Source organism: Convolutriloba macropyga, chromosome 1, assembly GCF_964194025.1.
Source record: "Convolutriloba macropyga chromosome 1, txConMacr16.3, whole genome shotgun sequence".
Lineage (NCBI taxonomy): Eukaryota > Metazoa > Xenacoelomorpha > Acoela > Convolutidae > Convolutriloba > Convolutriloba macropyga.
Window position 1 is genome coordinate 43,585,092 of NC_134468.1, and position 17,068 is coordinate 43,602,159.

Consider the following 17,068-nt stretch of genomic DNA (forward strand, 5'->3'; position numbering starts at 1 on the left):
ATATATTTAGGTATCCATATGTATCACATTTCCCTCGTGACAAAAAAAAATTTTTAATGTTTTTACAATTTTTTAGTATCAACACAAAACATGAAATTGAATGAGACGAACAAAATTTAACTCAAAATGTAGAGGTACTACTATTGTTAAATAATTGTGTAAATGTAGAGCGAATACGCGTCATTATTTAAGCATGTGAAGTGAATACATTGTACTGAATAATTTAAATGCACAAACAGAAATAAATGGATTCGCAGAGCGAATAATGAAAGAAATTAAAGGCTGACAAATGAGGATGAACTGTAATGAATTAAAAGTAAAATTAACAATATATTTGGATCAGCAGAGCGGGAACAAGACCAAATAAATGAATGTAGTTTAAAACAGTTTTGCTAAGTTTTTGGATTTAAATTTCATTTTCAGCATCCCAAACCGACATTTCTCGTTCCTGCTCATATTCGAAATATCGAACTCTGGGGTCCGGTGGTGAGACTTGTCCCAATTGTAAGTCGGGTCGGGGAGGTGACGGGATTCGAGATTGTTCCGCCGTTTGGATGAGGGTTACCACCGAATCTGACTGCTTTGTTCGTTTCTTCTCTTTTTTATTCTTGCGCTTCTTTGGTTGAGTAGAACTTGTTGAAGCTAGAGAACTTGTAAGAGAGATGTCAGCATCTGTGAAGCCGTAGAATTGGGGTCGATTGCGCTTGCGGCCTTTTGTTTGGTCGTCCTGTGTCTGTGCGGGGGGTACTTGTGATGTAGGTGTAGGTGGGGCCGGTACAATTGAAATGAGAGGCTGGTTTTGAGTTGAGACGTCTTCTTGGATATCAGCTGTGGGGACATTAAGGCGTCTTTTGAATTGTGGTTTATTCGGCTTGCGGACTGTTAGTGCACGCGATACATTTGAATTCACAGAGGATACTACTGATGTAGTATCACGTTGGCGATGTCTGATCTTGATTTCGCCCCTCTTCTGTTTCTTAAGATCGTTACTATGCTTCGCGATCTTAAACTCTGTAGTTTTTTCGTAAGGGGCAGGGCGTCGCTGGGCATATACCCACAAGTTGGTGGATCTTTCTGCTTTAGTCCCAAATTTTGCGAGATCACTATCTCGGACTTTCACTGGAGTTCTGCCGGGCTCGTTAATTATCGTCGTTGTTGGGGACGACTTGGTGACGAAGGATCCAGGTTTTAACACTTCGTACAGACCCGCCAGTTGTCTTTTTGCTCTCTTCTTTTGTGGTAATTTTCGAGCCAGTTTGACGTTAAGGGATTGTTCTGTCCTGGGGATAGGGTCTGTGATCTGCGGATGAGTTATAAAGCGGGACTCTTTAATGTCGGACTCCCGATAGCGTTGTCCTGCGTCTAAGGAGGCCTGGCACATCTTCTGCTCTATCTCAATGTCACTTCTGTTGGCACTGATCCATCCATTTTCATCTAGCAAATCCTCCGCAGAAACTGTCTCAGCATCTAAATAGTGATTAACAATTTTTTCATAAGTTAGATTTTGACTTGATGGAAGTGTGCTAATATTCCGTAAAGGAGTATTTGCGGGCCGACCGAAATGAGCTTCAAAAGGCGTTATCTTTGTGTTTTTTTGCTTAGTTAATCGTAGATCAGAGACTATTTGATTTATTGCTTTAGCTGTGGAAAATGTATCTTTATTTTCGGCTTTCATGCAGGCTAAACGTCTTTTAATTGTTTGGATCATTCGCTCCACCAATCCAATAGCTCTATGATCACCGACCGGAGCGTCGAGAGTGTCGATATTATTTTCGTTACAATAATTTGTAACTTGTTTACCTACAAGACAAGGTGCTTGGTCTAAGCGTATCGTTCGCGGGATTCCATGAGTATATGCATAATCACGAAGAAATTTTACTACGTTTACCCCATTAGCATTTTCGAATATTCTAACAGTTGGATATTTTGAATAACGGTCAATACATGTTAAGAAGTAAATGTCTTTGTCTTTATCATTAATTATCGGACCCCCAAAATCAATTTGTATTTCTTCGTTTGGTTCTTGACAAGCTTTGTGTGGGTGCCATTTAGATTTTGGTATAATATGTTTCAGATTCTTACCAATATCCGTACACGGGACGCAATCGGATGTTTTTGCTAAAATTTCCCTATGCATGTAGGGCCACCATGCATATTGGGAGAGAGATATCATCCCCCAACTACCCGGGTGCGTCATGTGGATGGATTCGAGCACCGCCTCCTTAATAGAATTCGGAATGGCCACGCGTTGGTCAACACACAGACATCCAGATTTCACGTGTAGATCCTTTCAGAAGGAGTGGATGTATGTGCTCACTTCTTTACAGCGGGCCTCGTCATCCTGCATTACACAATCGCGGATCTCTTTCAACACCGCGTCTTTGCTTGTGAGTACCGCCAGGAAGGATTTAGTAAAGAGCTGGTTGAGGTTGTTTTCGAATACCTCTTCCCGAGAGAGCTCAATGTCATATTCCTCGGGTGATGATGATGCTTTGGTGTTGCTGGGTCCGGCTCTGGTGGATGAGATGGGGGTGGATTGGGTGCGAAATGTCACTCTTGGGGTGTGTGGTGAAGTTGATGGGTTGTTTTGTGGTGCCTCTTTTGCTGACATGTTGATATGAAGTACTTGTTGTGTGGAGCTAGCTATCAAATGGCAATTAGAATTTTGCGACTGGATTCGCGATGCGGGTATGGTATCAGATTGAAGCAATTGATTTGCACGGCAATTAAAGTTAGAAATGAATTCAGAATTGTAATTGTTTACTTGTGCTTGAGGAATGAGTGAATTAATTGAGGAATTTGAATTATGCGCGCTAATTTTAGCAGGTTTGCAAGAGTGGACTCGCGTCGGGTGTACTTGTTGTTTATAATTACTAGTTATGTGCCGCTTTTGGAAAGGAATTTTATTTGCGTTACTAAATAAAGATGTAATCGCGTCGCGAATACGGGAAATTGTTGCTACCATAAATTCCTCGTCATATTGATTGACACTTTTAGCGTTCTGATTTGGTTGTCGCGAAATATAATCAACTAAGCCCATTCGGGTACCAGGAATATGTTCAATATTAAAATCAAATGGTAACAAACGGTCAATCCATCGTGTTAATCTACTGTTGTAAGGTTTATTAGAGCGGTGTGATTTTAAGACTGAAAGAAGTGCTTTGTGATCTGTTAAAACTGTGAAAGTTTTCCCAAATAAATAATATTTAAAATATTCAATTTTCCCAAATAAATAATATTTAAAATATTCAATAATATTTTAAATGGAGAGCTCAATGTCATATTCCCCGGGTGATGATGATGCTTGGGTGTTGCTGGGTCCGGCTCTGGTGGATGAGATGGGGGTGGATTGGGTGCGAAATGTCACTCTTGGGGTGTGTGGTGAAGTTGATGGGTTGTTTTGTGGTGCCTCTTTTGCTGACATGTTGATATGAAGTACTTGTTGTGTGGAGCTAGCTATCAAATGGCAATTAGAATTTTGCGACTGGATTCGCGATGCGGGTGTGGCATCAGATTAAAGCAATTGATTTGCACGGCAATTAAAGTTAGAAATGAATTCAGAATTGTAATTGTTTACTTGTGCTTGAGGAATGAGTGAATTAATTGAGGCATTTGAATTATGCGCGCTAATTTTAGCAGGTTTGCAAGAGTGGACTCGCGTCGGGTGTACTTGTTGTTTATAATTACTAGTTATGTGCCGCTTTTGGAAAGGAATTTTATTTGCGTTACTAAATAAAGATGTAATCGCGTCGCGAATACGGGAAATTGTTGCTACCATAAATTCCTTGTCATATTGATTGACACTTTTAGCGTTCTGATTTGGTTGTCGCGAAATATAATCAACTAAGCCCATTCGGGTACCAGGAATATGTTCAATATTAAAATCAAATGGTAACAAACGGTCAATCCATCGTGTTAATCTACTGTTGTAAGGTTTATTAGAGCGGTGTGATTTTAAGACTGAAAGAAGTGCTTTGTGATCTGTTAAAACTGTGAAAGTTTTCCCAAATAAATAATATTTAAAATATTCAATGGCCCAAACCACCTCAAGTAATTCGAGTTCATTTACACTATAACGTTCTTCATTGCTATTAAGAAAACGAGATGCAAAAGCTATTGTTTTCCACCCTTCGCAATCTAATTATTCGAGTGCAGCGCCTAAACCTTGGCGGGATGCATCACATTTGATGCGCGTTTCCAGTGTTGGATTAAAATGAGTATTTTCCGTAGCGTTTGCAATAACAGTTTTGATATGTTCAAAATGTAATTGATGATTCTCATTGCAAATAAATTTTTCGTTTTTCTTTAGTTAAGGTCGAAGAGGGTGGCATATTTTGGCAAGATTAGGTATAAATTTGCTTAGATGATGAACACTACCTAAAAATGACCGTAATTGTTTCAATGTTTTTGGGGCTTTAATTTCCGCAATTGCCGCTGTTTTAGATTCGATAGGTTTAACACCACTTTGTGAAAATGTAAAACCAAGCCAATTTATTTGATGTTTTGCGAAGTGGCATTTGCTTAAATTAATTCTAAGGTTATCTGCTTCAAGTTTTTGGAGACATTTGTATACGTATTTGAGGTGCGATTCCTGGGTGCCTTTGCTAACTACGATTATGTCATCCAGAAAACAGTATGTGTTAGTCAGCCCAACCAATGTATAATCCATTGCCTTTTGAAACTCGGCCGGCATATCTGTAAGGCCAAAAAATCCCGTTTTAAAACGATACGTACCCGTTGCTTCGCCGCAAATGATATTAAAATTACAGTGACGTGCCGTATCGGGAGGCAGCTTTAATTGTTTATAGGCGTATTTTAGATCGATTGTTGAAAAATAGACATTATCTCCCAGATTTGAGTTATTAATATGTTGTGAAATTGAATCGATGAGGCTATCTATGTTTTGCATTTGATACTTGTTTTTGTGGATCGCTTTGTTTAATATTTTCGAATCAAGAGCTAATTTTACAGATTTGTCCTTTTTGACCGTAATTACAATGGGAGAAATGAAGTTTTTATCCGAAAATTCTTGTAATTTTTCGATGTGTCCTTGTTCAGAAAGTTTCTTTAGTTCAGCGGATACTTTGTCTAACAAATTTATAGGAACACGGCGGCCTTTTTGATGTGATGGGGTATAATGTTTATGGAATTTTGAACGAACTGTATGTACTTTAGACTTACCGATTCTGGAGATTAAGTCGGGGTAATCAATAGCAATCTGTTTTTTGATTGGGCAATATTCTTGATCTACCTGATTGATTGTTACTTGATTACTTGATTGATGTATTGAAATTCCAAGAGCTGGAAACAAATCTCTACCCAATAGAGAACGATGTCCGTCCGCCACTACTCGAATTTCGATTTGATTCGCGTACCAATTGCTGCCTTGAATGGAAGTTTGGAGGATGCCCATCGTATGAATAGGTTCATTTGAAAATGTTTTCAATTGTTTAGGGTTCGCTTCGCGTATCCACTTTGATTTTGGATCATGGGAAATGATTGAGTTCGCCAAGGATTCATTGATTATTGTACATACGCTGCCCGAATCCACCAAAACCTTTGTTGGTGTATTGCCGAGAGTTACGGGAAGGTTGGTTGCGTCCACCGAAACTGCGGAATCTGTTGAAGATATGACTGCTACACAGTTATCTTCATCTGAAGAATAGTTTGACTCCAAATCGGGATCAAAATTGGCCGAAATTTGATTGACATCTTCATTTTGATCGTCTTTTTCTACGTTATTGACCCGCGGTCTAGGTTTTGGGTACGAATTGGGATTTTTAGGTTTGCGACAAACCTTTGCGAAGTGGTTCTCAATACCACAGTTATTGCATCTTTTTCCCCGAGCGGGACATTTATTGCGGTGGTCGGAGGTCCAATTAGATCCACAGAAATGACAGGTTGTAGGCTTTTTCCGTGCGGTTGTATTCATATTGGAGAAAGGGGTATCATTTGCGATACGTGTCCGTTGTACTTGGTTAACCGTTGACTGTGACTCAGTTTTGCTTGCGTTCATTTTTAGTTAGTTGAGTGTACCCATCTCAATATTAATTGCTATTGCCAATGCTTTTTCCGGGTCTACTGTTTCTTTAAGAAGTTCCTTCTGAATGTCTTCATTTTGCATATTCGCGATAAAGACATCCCGGATGATAGTGTCCCCTTTATCTCCTAGGTCACAGTTTTCCGAAAGTTCTTTGAGATGTCCATAGAATTTCTCAATAGGTTCTCCCTTTTGTTGTTTTCGTGTGAGGAAGAGGTATCTATCGAAGGTTATATTATGGATCCGAATGAAGGTTGTATTTAGAACGTCCCAAAGATCCTTCGTTGAGATTGTTTCGAGGTTAATGGTTGAATTTTTTGAGTTGAATACACGACGCCCTTCCATGCCTAAGCTCAAATACATCAGAGAGGATGCTTTTCGATCACATAACTTCCATGGTTTGTCACCACAAAGTACGCCGATTGTCATGACACGTTGACATTGGTTTTTCCACGCTGTTTTTGCCTGCTCATTGCGGGTACGTCGGTCTCGTTCTGATTGTGCCGTCGGGTTGTCCACTGCATCCTCATATGCTGGTTCAGGAGGTAGGAGTACATGTTCTGGAGGGTCTACCAAGAGAAGGTCCACTTCAATCCCTTCTCTAGCGAGGATTGCGAGTTTCAATTGTATTCTCCAAAACTCCCAGCGAATTGGGGGTTCTAGTGTCGCCTTTTCCCAAAAGGGTTGAATTCCAAGTGGGGATTTGCCACTGTCCTTTGTCGCTGACTACGCCATGTTATATCTTTTATTACTGAATAATTTAGGATTCGCGGTGCGAATGCTTTGTCTTAAGAATTGAGTAGCAAGTGCTAGCCAAATACACAACTACTAGTGTATCGTGAATTATGTTTATCGGAAACGCGACGCGGATCCACTGCTAAGATTAACTTAGGGTTATGAAGAGCAATTGCAGAGTAACTTGAATTCAGATTGACTAACTGAGATTATGATTACTAGTAATAAACCGATATGAACAAAATATGAAATAATTTAGTAGACTATCGGGAATATTAATATAGGTGAATAAATAGAAGTCATAACTTTTAGTTTATAAAACACATGATATAATTTTAGATATAGAGGGTAAATAATTTAGTACACATAAAGGTTTCGATATATATTTAGGTATCCATATGTATCACAGTATGTAAGGGATATAGGGTTATAGGTATGTAAGTGGGGGTCAAGATAGGTGGCGGTGGTGTTTGTAATTTGGATTGGGTGGAGGGACTATTATAAAAGTTTGTAAAAATGACCTTCCTACCTTGAAAATCACCAGCAGTTCCTAATTATTATGTATTATTATCTAAATTACTGTTAAAGGCTATGTTCTAAAACAGAAGTCAATGTTCGAAAACAAATGTCAAAAGTTCAGGACATGAACAAACTTGATTCAGCTGAAAAAGAAAACCTGCAGAATACCAACACTCCTCATCAAGTCGTCAGAAGACCCCAGGTCTAAAGTAATTGCAAAAAATAATGTTTTAGCGCAATTAATTATCATCTTTTTAGAGAGCCCAAATTGCAAAGAATGCTTATTAACTAGATTAAGTCATAGCTGAACTAAACAGAAAACTAATTTGGTGTAATAACATAACTTAAATTAAATTTGATCAATTTTGATGTTAACAGAACAGTTTTACTCCGAATAACACGTTAAATTGTCAGCCTCTTCAATAACAGATCACGTTAAATCAAATCATTCTGTTATCAGATACATCATCAGATCATTCTGTCATTATATTACAAATGTCTTCCATGATATCCATATTGTCCATTATGTCCGTACTGTCCCTGGTATGCAAATTGAGGGTGGTATCCCTGTTGGTACGCGTGGTACACTCCCCTTCCCTGGTACCCGAAGTTGCCATTGTACCCTTTATGCAATCGATGAGTGTCCCCGTAGTGTTGTCCGTATGAACCATGGGATGAACCCAAGAACCCACCATGGTAATGTGAGGTACGGGCTAAAAGAAGCGTCGAGTTTAGCTACTCCTCTTTACTTTCTTAGTTTTTTTAAGTGATGGTTAAGTAAATGTAAGCTACGATGTTAATGGGAAACCATTAGCAGCTATATCCAGTTACGAATTGGCAATTGCTTCCTTTGAACCTACTCCCCTAACCAATTCTAACCCTTATAAGACACCTGGTCTGGGATGATCTGACCAGAGATAATTTTGAGCGCAAAAACGTCTGAAAAATGGTCTGGAAAATTGCTGGGCCCTCGCTTATGACGGTGTGTAGAAAATGGCCTGATCAGTGGCAACTTCGGCCTCATGATGGTCCGATCAGAGACATATCACATCTAACTTATACTTAGGAATTCATATCTGAAAATCGAGACACACTTCAGTGCTCAATTTGTAGCTTATAAATGGCGAATATCGTAGCTATTGAAAAATAATGTTCAAACAGACCCAACTAGGGTCGGGCGAAGTCGGGAGAGGTTGGTTTTGGTAGTAGCTAGTTGGGGTTTAGGGATGCTAGCATTAGGGGAGGTGAGCAGAGGGGGGGGGCTGTCAACGGATGGGGGGGGGGGGTTAGGGTTGGAAGGGCTGGACGAGAAGGGGTCCGAATTGTCAAGTGGAGGAAGTTGGACTGTGAGAGTGTTGGATAGAGTGTGGCGGGGTGACAGAGGAGGTCAAATTTGAAATTTTTAATATTATGAACCGCCCATTACATCATGAAGTTGTCTCCTCGAAACTGTTGTTGAATTGCATACAAAGAGCTGGTTAGGCGTAAAGCCCGGCAACTTATTGCCCTCCGAGTTTTACCTGTTTATCCCGTTTTCTAAGATCAAATTTTATAAGCGCGAGACGTAAAAACGGTCTAGCGAAATATCGCATTAAAAAGACCACAGGACTAATATAATTGCTAGAAACTGCGTTTGAGAGCAATTATAACTATTGCTTAATTAACCACAAACCGAGGTTTTTAAATACTTCCTGATTTTTTGTGTGACGTCTTCAGCTGATCAAAATACAAAAGAGACTGCAGTGAAGTATTTTTTGCAGCGCAAACTAAGCAAAACAAAAACTGAATGAATGAAAGTCCCCATAAGTCGCACTAGTGAAAAAAATTGCATTTTTTCCGATCTCCTTTTTTAAAATTTAATTTGAAAATTTCTTTTGCGTTTGATCTTTTTTCATCTTTTTCTTCAAAAACATTCCGCCAGAAAACAAAACAAAAAAATTTAAACTATTCGTCACCTTAAAAAAATTTGTTGATGCTCTTATAAACAATAACCTACGGCAATTATATTGTATCTGTTTGGCCAATCTAGAGTCGAAGGTAAAAAAAACAAAATGCTGCTTGCTCCTTAACAGTTGACCTTGACCTTGCATTAGGAGTCAATTGGTGGATTTAATTATACATCGTTCTGTTTATCCGTAAGCGTCCTGGTATTATTTTGAAAACAAAAACTTAGATCTAAATTTAAGTTAAAATAGTCTTGAGCAACTTCAGCTTGATTTAAATATCAATTTTTGATCGAATGTTAAGTTTTTTTTGCCTTCAGAAATGTAAGTAGAAATTTACGGCTCAAATTTGTACAGTTTATAAGTATGTGTAAGCACATGCATCTTAACGGCCCAAGGGACTTAATACCCTGGCACGAGGGCGCTCGCGCCCGAGTGCTTGGCCCAAGGCCCGAGGGGTGCTAAGATTCATTTGGTAACTTATTTAGAAAACCAAAGGGTACGAAGGGGGTTAACTGTTAAGTGTATGTGAGCACAAGAGTCTTAGCAACCCGAGGGACTTAGTGCCTTGCGACTGAACTCTTAATTAATGTTTAACCCCCTCCGTACCCTTTGGTTCTCTAAATAAGTTAGCACATGAACTCTAGCCCCCCTCGGGCCGCTAAAATTCATGTGCTAACACATACTTAGAGAACCCAGGTTGCTAAATTTTTTGGTTGCTAAAACTTGGAAGCACGTGCAATTAGCATTTTGCAAGTGCAAAGTGGAATGCTAAGTTTTGTGGCCCTAACTTATCGGTTCTAACTTAGCGGCCCTAACTTAGCGGCCCGCTCGCAGTAAGGAAACTTAATTTTTGGCGGTTAGGCCAAACACACAAATACTTTTGACATTTTCCATCAAAACCTGAAACGAAAGCACTTGGAGGCACTTGGAGCAGAAAATGATTGAAATTGATGAAAAACAGGAAAAAATTAGAAAATTGATGAATACTTCTTGTTTAATAATTTGCAAAACTGTACTCTTAATTCCAACTTTAATTAAAATTTAGCCCTCTTCGTACCCTTTGGTTCTCTAAAGAAGTTAGCACATGGATCTTAGCCCCCCTCAGGCATTCTGCCCAGCACTCAGACGCAAGCGCCCTCGTGTCAGGGCACTAAGTCCATCGGGCCGCTAAGATTCATGTGCTAACGTATACTTAGCGACCAAAAAATTTGTACCCTAGGATCTCTAATGCAATCTAAAATAGCAAAAATCTTTTTTGAGACGTCAAAAGAGTTTTATTCTAGATGCATGAATTATTTGTTCAGTCTCGATAATTCAGTATGTTGTTTGGAAAAAGTGTGCCCTTATTTTCTATTGCCGATATATGTAATCGAAATATTGAGCTCAGAATTTAATTATAACTTGCGCCCAGCAATTGCCTGCTAAATAAATACATGTCAGCAGTAGGATTTTTTAAATTTAAGGATTCCCGCGTCGGAATCCCCCTTAATTCCCCTAAAGATGTTTCTCCGGGGACGCGTTCCCGCTCTCACTCAAAACGGTGTAAAATATTTAGGGGAATTTGTTATTACCCCCTAACCGTAAATTTTTTGGGTTCAAAAGTCGAGCGGGTTTAAGCTGCCGTTATATGCGAAATGCTATTCATTATTGTTCATAAATTGTTCAAAAACTGTGATTTCTTATCTTTTCAAAAAATGGCTGTTATAAACTCGATCACAAGAAGTCTATCTTAAAGGTTAAACAACAAAAAAAAAACATAGCAGGACAAGTCCTGAAATACAATTCAAAGAATTGAATGAAAAACTCTGACGTACTCTACCTGACCAGCTGATCAATTGAACAATGCCAGCCAGAACACAAATATTATCTCAAAAAATTGAGAAACTAAAAGAATCAAAACTAAACAAAAACATACTCATTGCTAAAACTCCGGCAAACCTAAGGCAAAATTTTCTCCCTTTAAAATTACCTATTTCAAAAATATGTTCAATGCCAAATTTGGTTTCTGAAATTGGCACAGTAATATATCTGCAAGACCTGAAAAGAAAAATTCATTGGCCCTTGAAGATCGGTTAACTCCAAAATGACCAAAAAATTTGAGAAAAAGAAATCAATTGCAAATTATGAGGAAATGTTGCAGAAAATCGGGATGTACATATCTTCATAATAATTTCTGTGTCTCCAGAGGCTATCCAGTAACCCAATTCCAAGCTTTAAAAACTCATTGGCTCATAGATCGATAGGCAATAATTTTTAGAAAAACTTTCAAACTTCAAAAAATAGAAATTCTTTCGATTGAAATGTTGAAAGCCATTGAATAGCACCCTAGCAACTATTCAAAAACATACTATCAAATCCTGGAGGGGGTTATCCAGCTACTGAGGCAAGAAAAAATAAATAAAATACAAATGTTTTGATAAAGATTGAAAAAAATTGCAAATTCTATCAAAAAACTTCTATAAGTCGAAAGGTTAAATTGTTGAAAACAAACCTATTGAAACTAAAATCTTTTTATCAGAAAGTGGAATAGGTTTCTCAGACTTGAGAATGGACGAATATCAAAAACTGACAAAAACTTTAGGAAACCTTAAAAAATTGCAGATTTTGTCCAAAAACTGCTAAACTTCGAGACATTAAAAAATTAAAAACCATTCCACTTTTACTAAAAACTATGCAGTGTCCTACTAACAACCCTCAAAGGCGATTGCCTGGTCCCTGAAGCTGGAAAAACTGAAAAAAATGATTAAAATTTTCAAAAACCTGAAAAAAAATGGGAATTTTGTAAAAAAAAATGATAAAATTTGTGATATTTAAAAGTTGAAACCTTTTCCATGACAACTAAAAACTTTTCAGAACTTATTTTTCAACCCCTAATGAGGTTTTTTGGCCCCTGGGACTCAAACAACTTGAATAATGAAAATAAATGTCAAAAATTTTGAAAAAAAAATTGCAAGTTTTGTCAAAAAATGCCAATATTCTTGATGGCAGAAAGTTGATAACCATTCCATTATCCCTAGAAACTTTGCAGTAATCTATATTTAAACCCTTTATCAAACCCTAGAGGAGGTTTCTTGACACCTAGGGCTAAAAAAACTCAAAAAATAAAAAAAAAATTTCAAAAAACCTGAAAAAAATTGCGAAAGTTATTATCATTTTGTGTGTTTATATTTGTAGTACCAAAACATATAGCTCATAAAATGGTCAACAAGCAATTTTGTTTCACAAAAAGCCTTCATCAACTTTTAAAAACTTCAATTTAAGACTAATCAAGCAAAAAAATTAAAAATAAAAGAAAAAAAATATGAAAAATTGCACCAATTTGAGCCCGAAAACTCCTAAAAATGAACTTTTAACCTTGTATTAAGGCCATCCCAGCAGCTGCACCACTATAAGCATTTCAGGGACTACTGAATCCCACTTTGGGTCTCTAATGAATCTTAATGCCCGCTGGGCTTTATCTGTTTTTCCCGTTTTGAAAGATCAAATTCATTGAAAAAAGTGTAAACACATCTTAAAAAAAACATAGCCTGAAGAATTCCGGAAACGACTCGAAGTTGAAATCCACTTAAATGCCATTCAACTACTCATCAGATAAAACGTGCCTCCACTATTTTAGGGTTGTCTTGAAACAAAACCATATTTCAAAAAAGTTAAAAAAAAATCAAATCTACTAAAATTTCATAAATCTGATCAAAATTTGTCATCAATCGAAACCCCGAAATAACTATCTTTATCAAAATTACTTCATCAACACAACAAGTACCTACTAAAACCACTTATGAGAAGTTTTAAAAAAAAAACTTGATGCCAAACCATGAAAAAATAGGCTCTTACAAACAACTGACTGACAAAACCTGAAAAAAATCATATTTTTGTATTACAAAAGCACAAAAATCCAAAGGAACAATTTTGTCAGCCAATAGGGTATCAATATGATCCTGAAGCAGTAGGTAAGTCATAATAGGCTAAGAAATTTATCTAAAAAACAGAAAAAAACGAAAAACTGCAAAAAAATAAGAAAAATAGTTCCAATTTTCGCTATCTTTCGTCATATTTCTCAGCAAAAAACTGCTTCTTATCCACAAAACTGCAACTATTTGTTAACTAAAAATTTCTCAAGTAATAGGGTTCTTTTTAATACCCATTTGAGGCAGTAAAACAAAAAAAAATAAAAAAATTGCAAAAAATAGCCCAAAAATCAGCAAAATTCATTAAAAACCTCCGAATTATCATAAAATTCATATTAACTTCCAGAAACCTTCAAAACCTTACCGAAGCCAGCCTAAAATTAAAACAAAATCGTAACCAAACCTCTGAACCAAAATAAATGAAAAAAAAACTGCTTTAAAATGCCGCACGTGAACAAAAAAATTTCGCTCGATAGAGAAAATTGTTTCACTCACCAATTTCTCGCTCTCTCAAAAACAGCGGTATGAACAAAAAACTCTCCTTTCGCTCCACTCTTCATTTTTTTCAGCAACAAAATCACTCCATTTTTTTCACGTGTTTCATTTCCCGCTTCAAAATTCACTCCAATAAAATTGATTAAAAACATAGCCGGAAGAATTCCGGAAACGACACGAAGTAAAAATCCATTTAAACGCCATCCAACTACTCATCAAACAAAATGTGCCTTCACAAAATTATGATTATCTTGAAACAAAGTCATGAAACAAAAAAGTAAAAACAATAAAATCAAATCTGTTAAAATATGATAAAAAATCAGATCAAATTTTGTTATAAATTGAGATCCCGAAAAAACTATCTCTGCCAAAATAACTTCATCAAAACAACTATTACCTAAAAAAACCACTTATGCGAATTTTGAAAAAATAATTTAGGCTAAATTACGAAAAAGAAAGCTCTTTAAAACAACTTTCGCTGAAAAACTGGAAAAAGTTACTAAATTTTTTAATATTTCAAAAAACAAATAAATCCAAAGAAAAATTCCCTTCAGCCAATAGGGCATCCAGATGCTCGCAAAACAATAGGCAAGTCATAATAGGTAAAGAAACTTAGCTGAAAACAGAAAAAAAACGAAAAACTGCAAAAAATTAAGAAAAATAGTTCCAATTTTTGCCATTTTTTTGTCATATTTCTCAACAAAAAAATGATTCTTACCCACAAATTTTTAATCAATTGTTATCATAAAATTGCTCAAGTAGAAGGGGTTTCTTCATTACCCATTTGAGCCAGTAAAACAAAAAAAATCGTCGAAAAAACACAAAAATTAGCCCGAAAATCAGCAAAATACATTAAAAACCTCCGAATTATCATAAAATTCATATTAACTCCAGAAACCTTCAAACCCTTACCAAAACCAGCCTAAAATTAAAACAAAATCATAACCAAACCTCTGAATCAAAATAAATAAAAAACTGCTTTAAAATGCCGCACGTGAACAAAAAAATTTCGCACGCTTAGAGAAAATTTTTTCACACACCAATTTCTCGCTCTCTCAAAAACAGCGGTATGAACAAAAACCACTCTCTTTTCGCTCCGCTCTTCACTTTTGTTCAGCGCCAAAATCACTCCAAATTTTTTCACGCGTTTCAGTTCCCGCTTCAAAAATCACTCCAATAAAATTGCTTAAAATAAGGACTTCTCCAATACTCCTCTTCGAGTCGTAAAAACACAGCGCACCAATACAATTCAAATTCTTTGAATTGTAATAAATAGTGTAATTACATAAACATAAGTGAGCACGGAACCAGTTTCAAGTATTGATAAGTACCTCTCCAGTGAAATGCACGTCTCGGTATGTCAAATAACGGCTTGTTTGAAATCTTACGAATTGACAAGAAGTAACCAAGTCTCGGCAAGTCAACCAAAAACTTTTACAATGAAAATTTAGAATTGCCCAAAAAATTTTGTAAGGTGCTGTGGTTTGGCCAAAATTTCACCACCTGTTCTTGAGGGTTGTTAGTGGGTCATTTTGTCGTGTTTGCATTATAAAAGGTATTTAACTGTTGCCGAATAGAGTGTTTACTTTGTGATTTTGAGCTGACCTATATTGGGGTGACTGGAGTAGTAGCTTGTGTTGGGCAGGTAGTGTTTGTCATTGGGGAAATTGAAGTGTTTGTAGGTGGATGGGTTGTGGTGGGCACCCCAGTTGCCTCTGTACGGGTGGTGCACCATCACTTCTTATTGGCCCAAAAATTTTCGTCGAAGTGGTTTTAAAATTACTCAGCAAATCAGACCAATGACTAACTTTTTCTCCTTTGATCATTGGGATCTATTCTGTTTGCCCCCCAAGCTTAGTGGGCTTATATCTTTTACGCTCCCAGAGGCTTGTGCTATTTGCTATTTTTTACCTAGTAACGTGTTATAAAACAACATATAATTTGTAACTGCGGGACGTAAAAAACACTGGGGGAGGGGGGGGGGCAAAACAGAATAGATCCGATCATTGATTGAAGCTTAGTAGGAGTGTCTTTATTCATAGCAACCTGAAAGGGATTTCCACTAGGGGAACTAACAGGTTATCATTATAGTAAAAGGTGTTGGCTATTTATTCACTTGATGGAAAATTATTTTTAAGATTTAGCCATACTTTTTGGGGTCAGAATGCTGGATAAGAGCAATCCAGCTGCGTGGAACAATGAAAAGTCTGGAGCATGAATGATGGATAATTTTTATGCTTGTTGGTTCTCACGCTTGATGATTCTTTTCATTACGTCCCCTTGGACGTAATGACCCTTGGGAACCCTTTTTAAACTGCAAAGAAAAATCTTTAAGGAAACAGACTATAGGTACTGCTTCAATATTCATTCAAAAGCTTTTCATTCGTTTGTTTTCTTTGTAACAATTATTTCAATACTTGGTTGCTTTGCTTACACCAGATTTATGAAAGAAACTGAGCAGTCTGGTTGCACCTCATAAATCAAAAGTCGAACAAAATTCTAAATATTAAAGCTCATGTTGGGATCCATTAAAATACATACTAATATGTAAGACAATTTAGATCAAAATTTATATCTGTACTCAAATGAAAAACAGCTCATAGTTCTAATGGAACTCTATTGATGTGCTAACCTCTCAAATGAGTACACTAACAGTTTTTGAGCCTTCTCATATATAATAACACCAGACGGTTGTTATCGCGATCGAGATGATAAGAAACTCCAAGGTGTAGCCAAGTTGTTGAATAACTTCCAGAGGGCAATAACAACCGTGCTGTAATGTTTTTAATCAAATCTCCTTGCCATTATAACAGTTGCATTACTTTAGCACACTGTTGTCGTGATTAGACTGCGAGTTTATCGCACTCTTTTATTGCCATTGTTTTATAGTGGAAGTGGTGATAAAAGAGTGTGATCAACTCGTAGTCTAAAGACGAATCAGATTTCGTAGAATTAATTGGGCGCTAAAACATTATTTAATCGGTAAGTTCTGCGACTGTTTTTATCTGAACGAGAGTTGAAATTAATTTATATTAGTTTAAATTAAGAGAACTTCAAGCTTCTACGGAATGATAGTTCTTTCGTGAACCATTGTTTAGATGCTTGATTTAGAAAAAAATCAGATCGAGGGTACTACATAACACTAGAACGATTAGCATTTTGTTTTGTTATATAGTATTCATATCATACATTGAACTATGCAGGAAAATTTTCTGCTTGCTTAGTTGATTGAGACAGCGCAATAAACAAACCATTTTGATTGTTTTCAAATTTTGAAATTTCATTATCATTGACAAGAATTACAGCATCATGCAATTTTTATGTTATTGTTCATTGTGATGGAAGAGGACAGATCAACTTCTGCATTGATAATCCCGGGGAACAAAAAATGGGAAGCAAAAACCACAAAAAGACAAAAAATTATG

The 17,068-nt window shown here is 36.8% G+C and overlaps 1 protein-coding gene across 10 annotated transcripts; it reads right to left on the bottom strand.

The window, feature by feature from the left end:
- Nucleotides 1–7,625: 7,625 nt before the first annotated feature.
- Nucleotides 7,626–16,130, bottom strand: LOC142349233 (uncharacterized). Of its 10 annotated transcripts, none has more exons than XM_075400678.1 (3): nucleotides 15,997–16,130; nucleotides 15,249–15,459; nucleotides 7,626–8,007 (listed from the first exon to the last, which is right to left on the bottom strand). In XM_075400678.1, the coding sequence occupies exons 2-3, from the start codon at nucleotides 15,376–15,378 to the stop codon at nucleotides 7,784–7,786; spliced, it is 354 nt and encodes a 117-aa protein (XP_075256793.1). In that variant the 5' UTR covers nucleotides 15,379–15,459; nucleotides 15,997–16,130; the 3' UTR covers nucleotides 7,626–7,783. The 10 variants fall into 10 exon arrangements, with proteins under 10 accessions (XP_075256793.1, XP_075256777.1, XP_075256799.1 ...); XM_075400662.1 differs by having other exon boundaries at nucleotides 15,988–16,123; XM_075400684.1 differs by having other exon boundaries at nucleotides 15,249–15,475; nucleotides 15,988–16,109.
- Nucleotides 16,131–17,068: the final 938 nt, after the last annotated feature.

What these genes read in the sequence shown, in the direction of transcription:
- LOC142349233 (XM_075400678.1), bottom strand. Translation starts at nt 15,378, where the DNA reads ATGGTGCACCACCCGTACAGAGGCAACTGGGGTGCCCACCACAACCCA. An exon ending in CTCCAGTCACCCCAATATAG is followed by an intron (nt 8,008 to 15,248) that starts GTCAGCTCAAAA and finishes CGCTTCTTTTAG; the next exon opens with CCCGTACCTCACATTACCAT.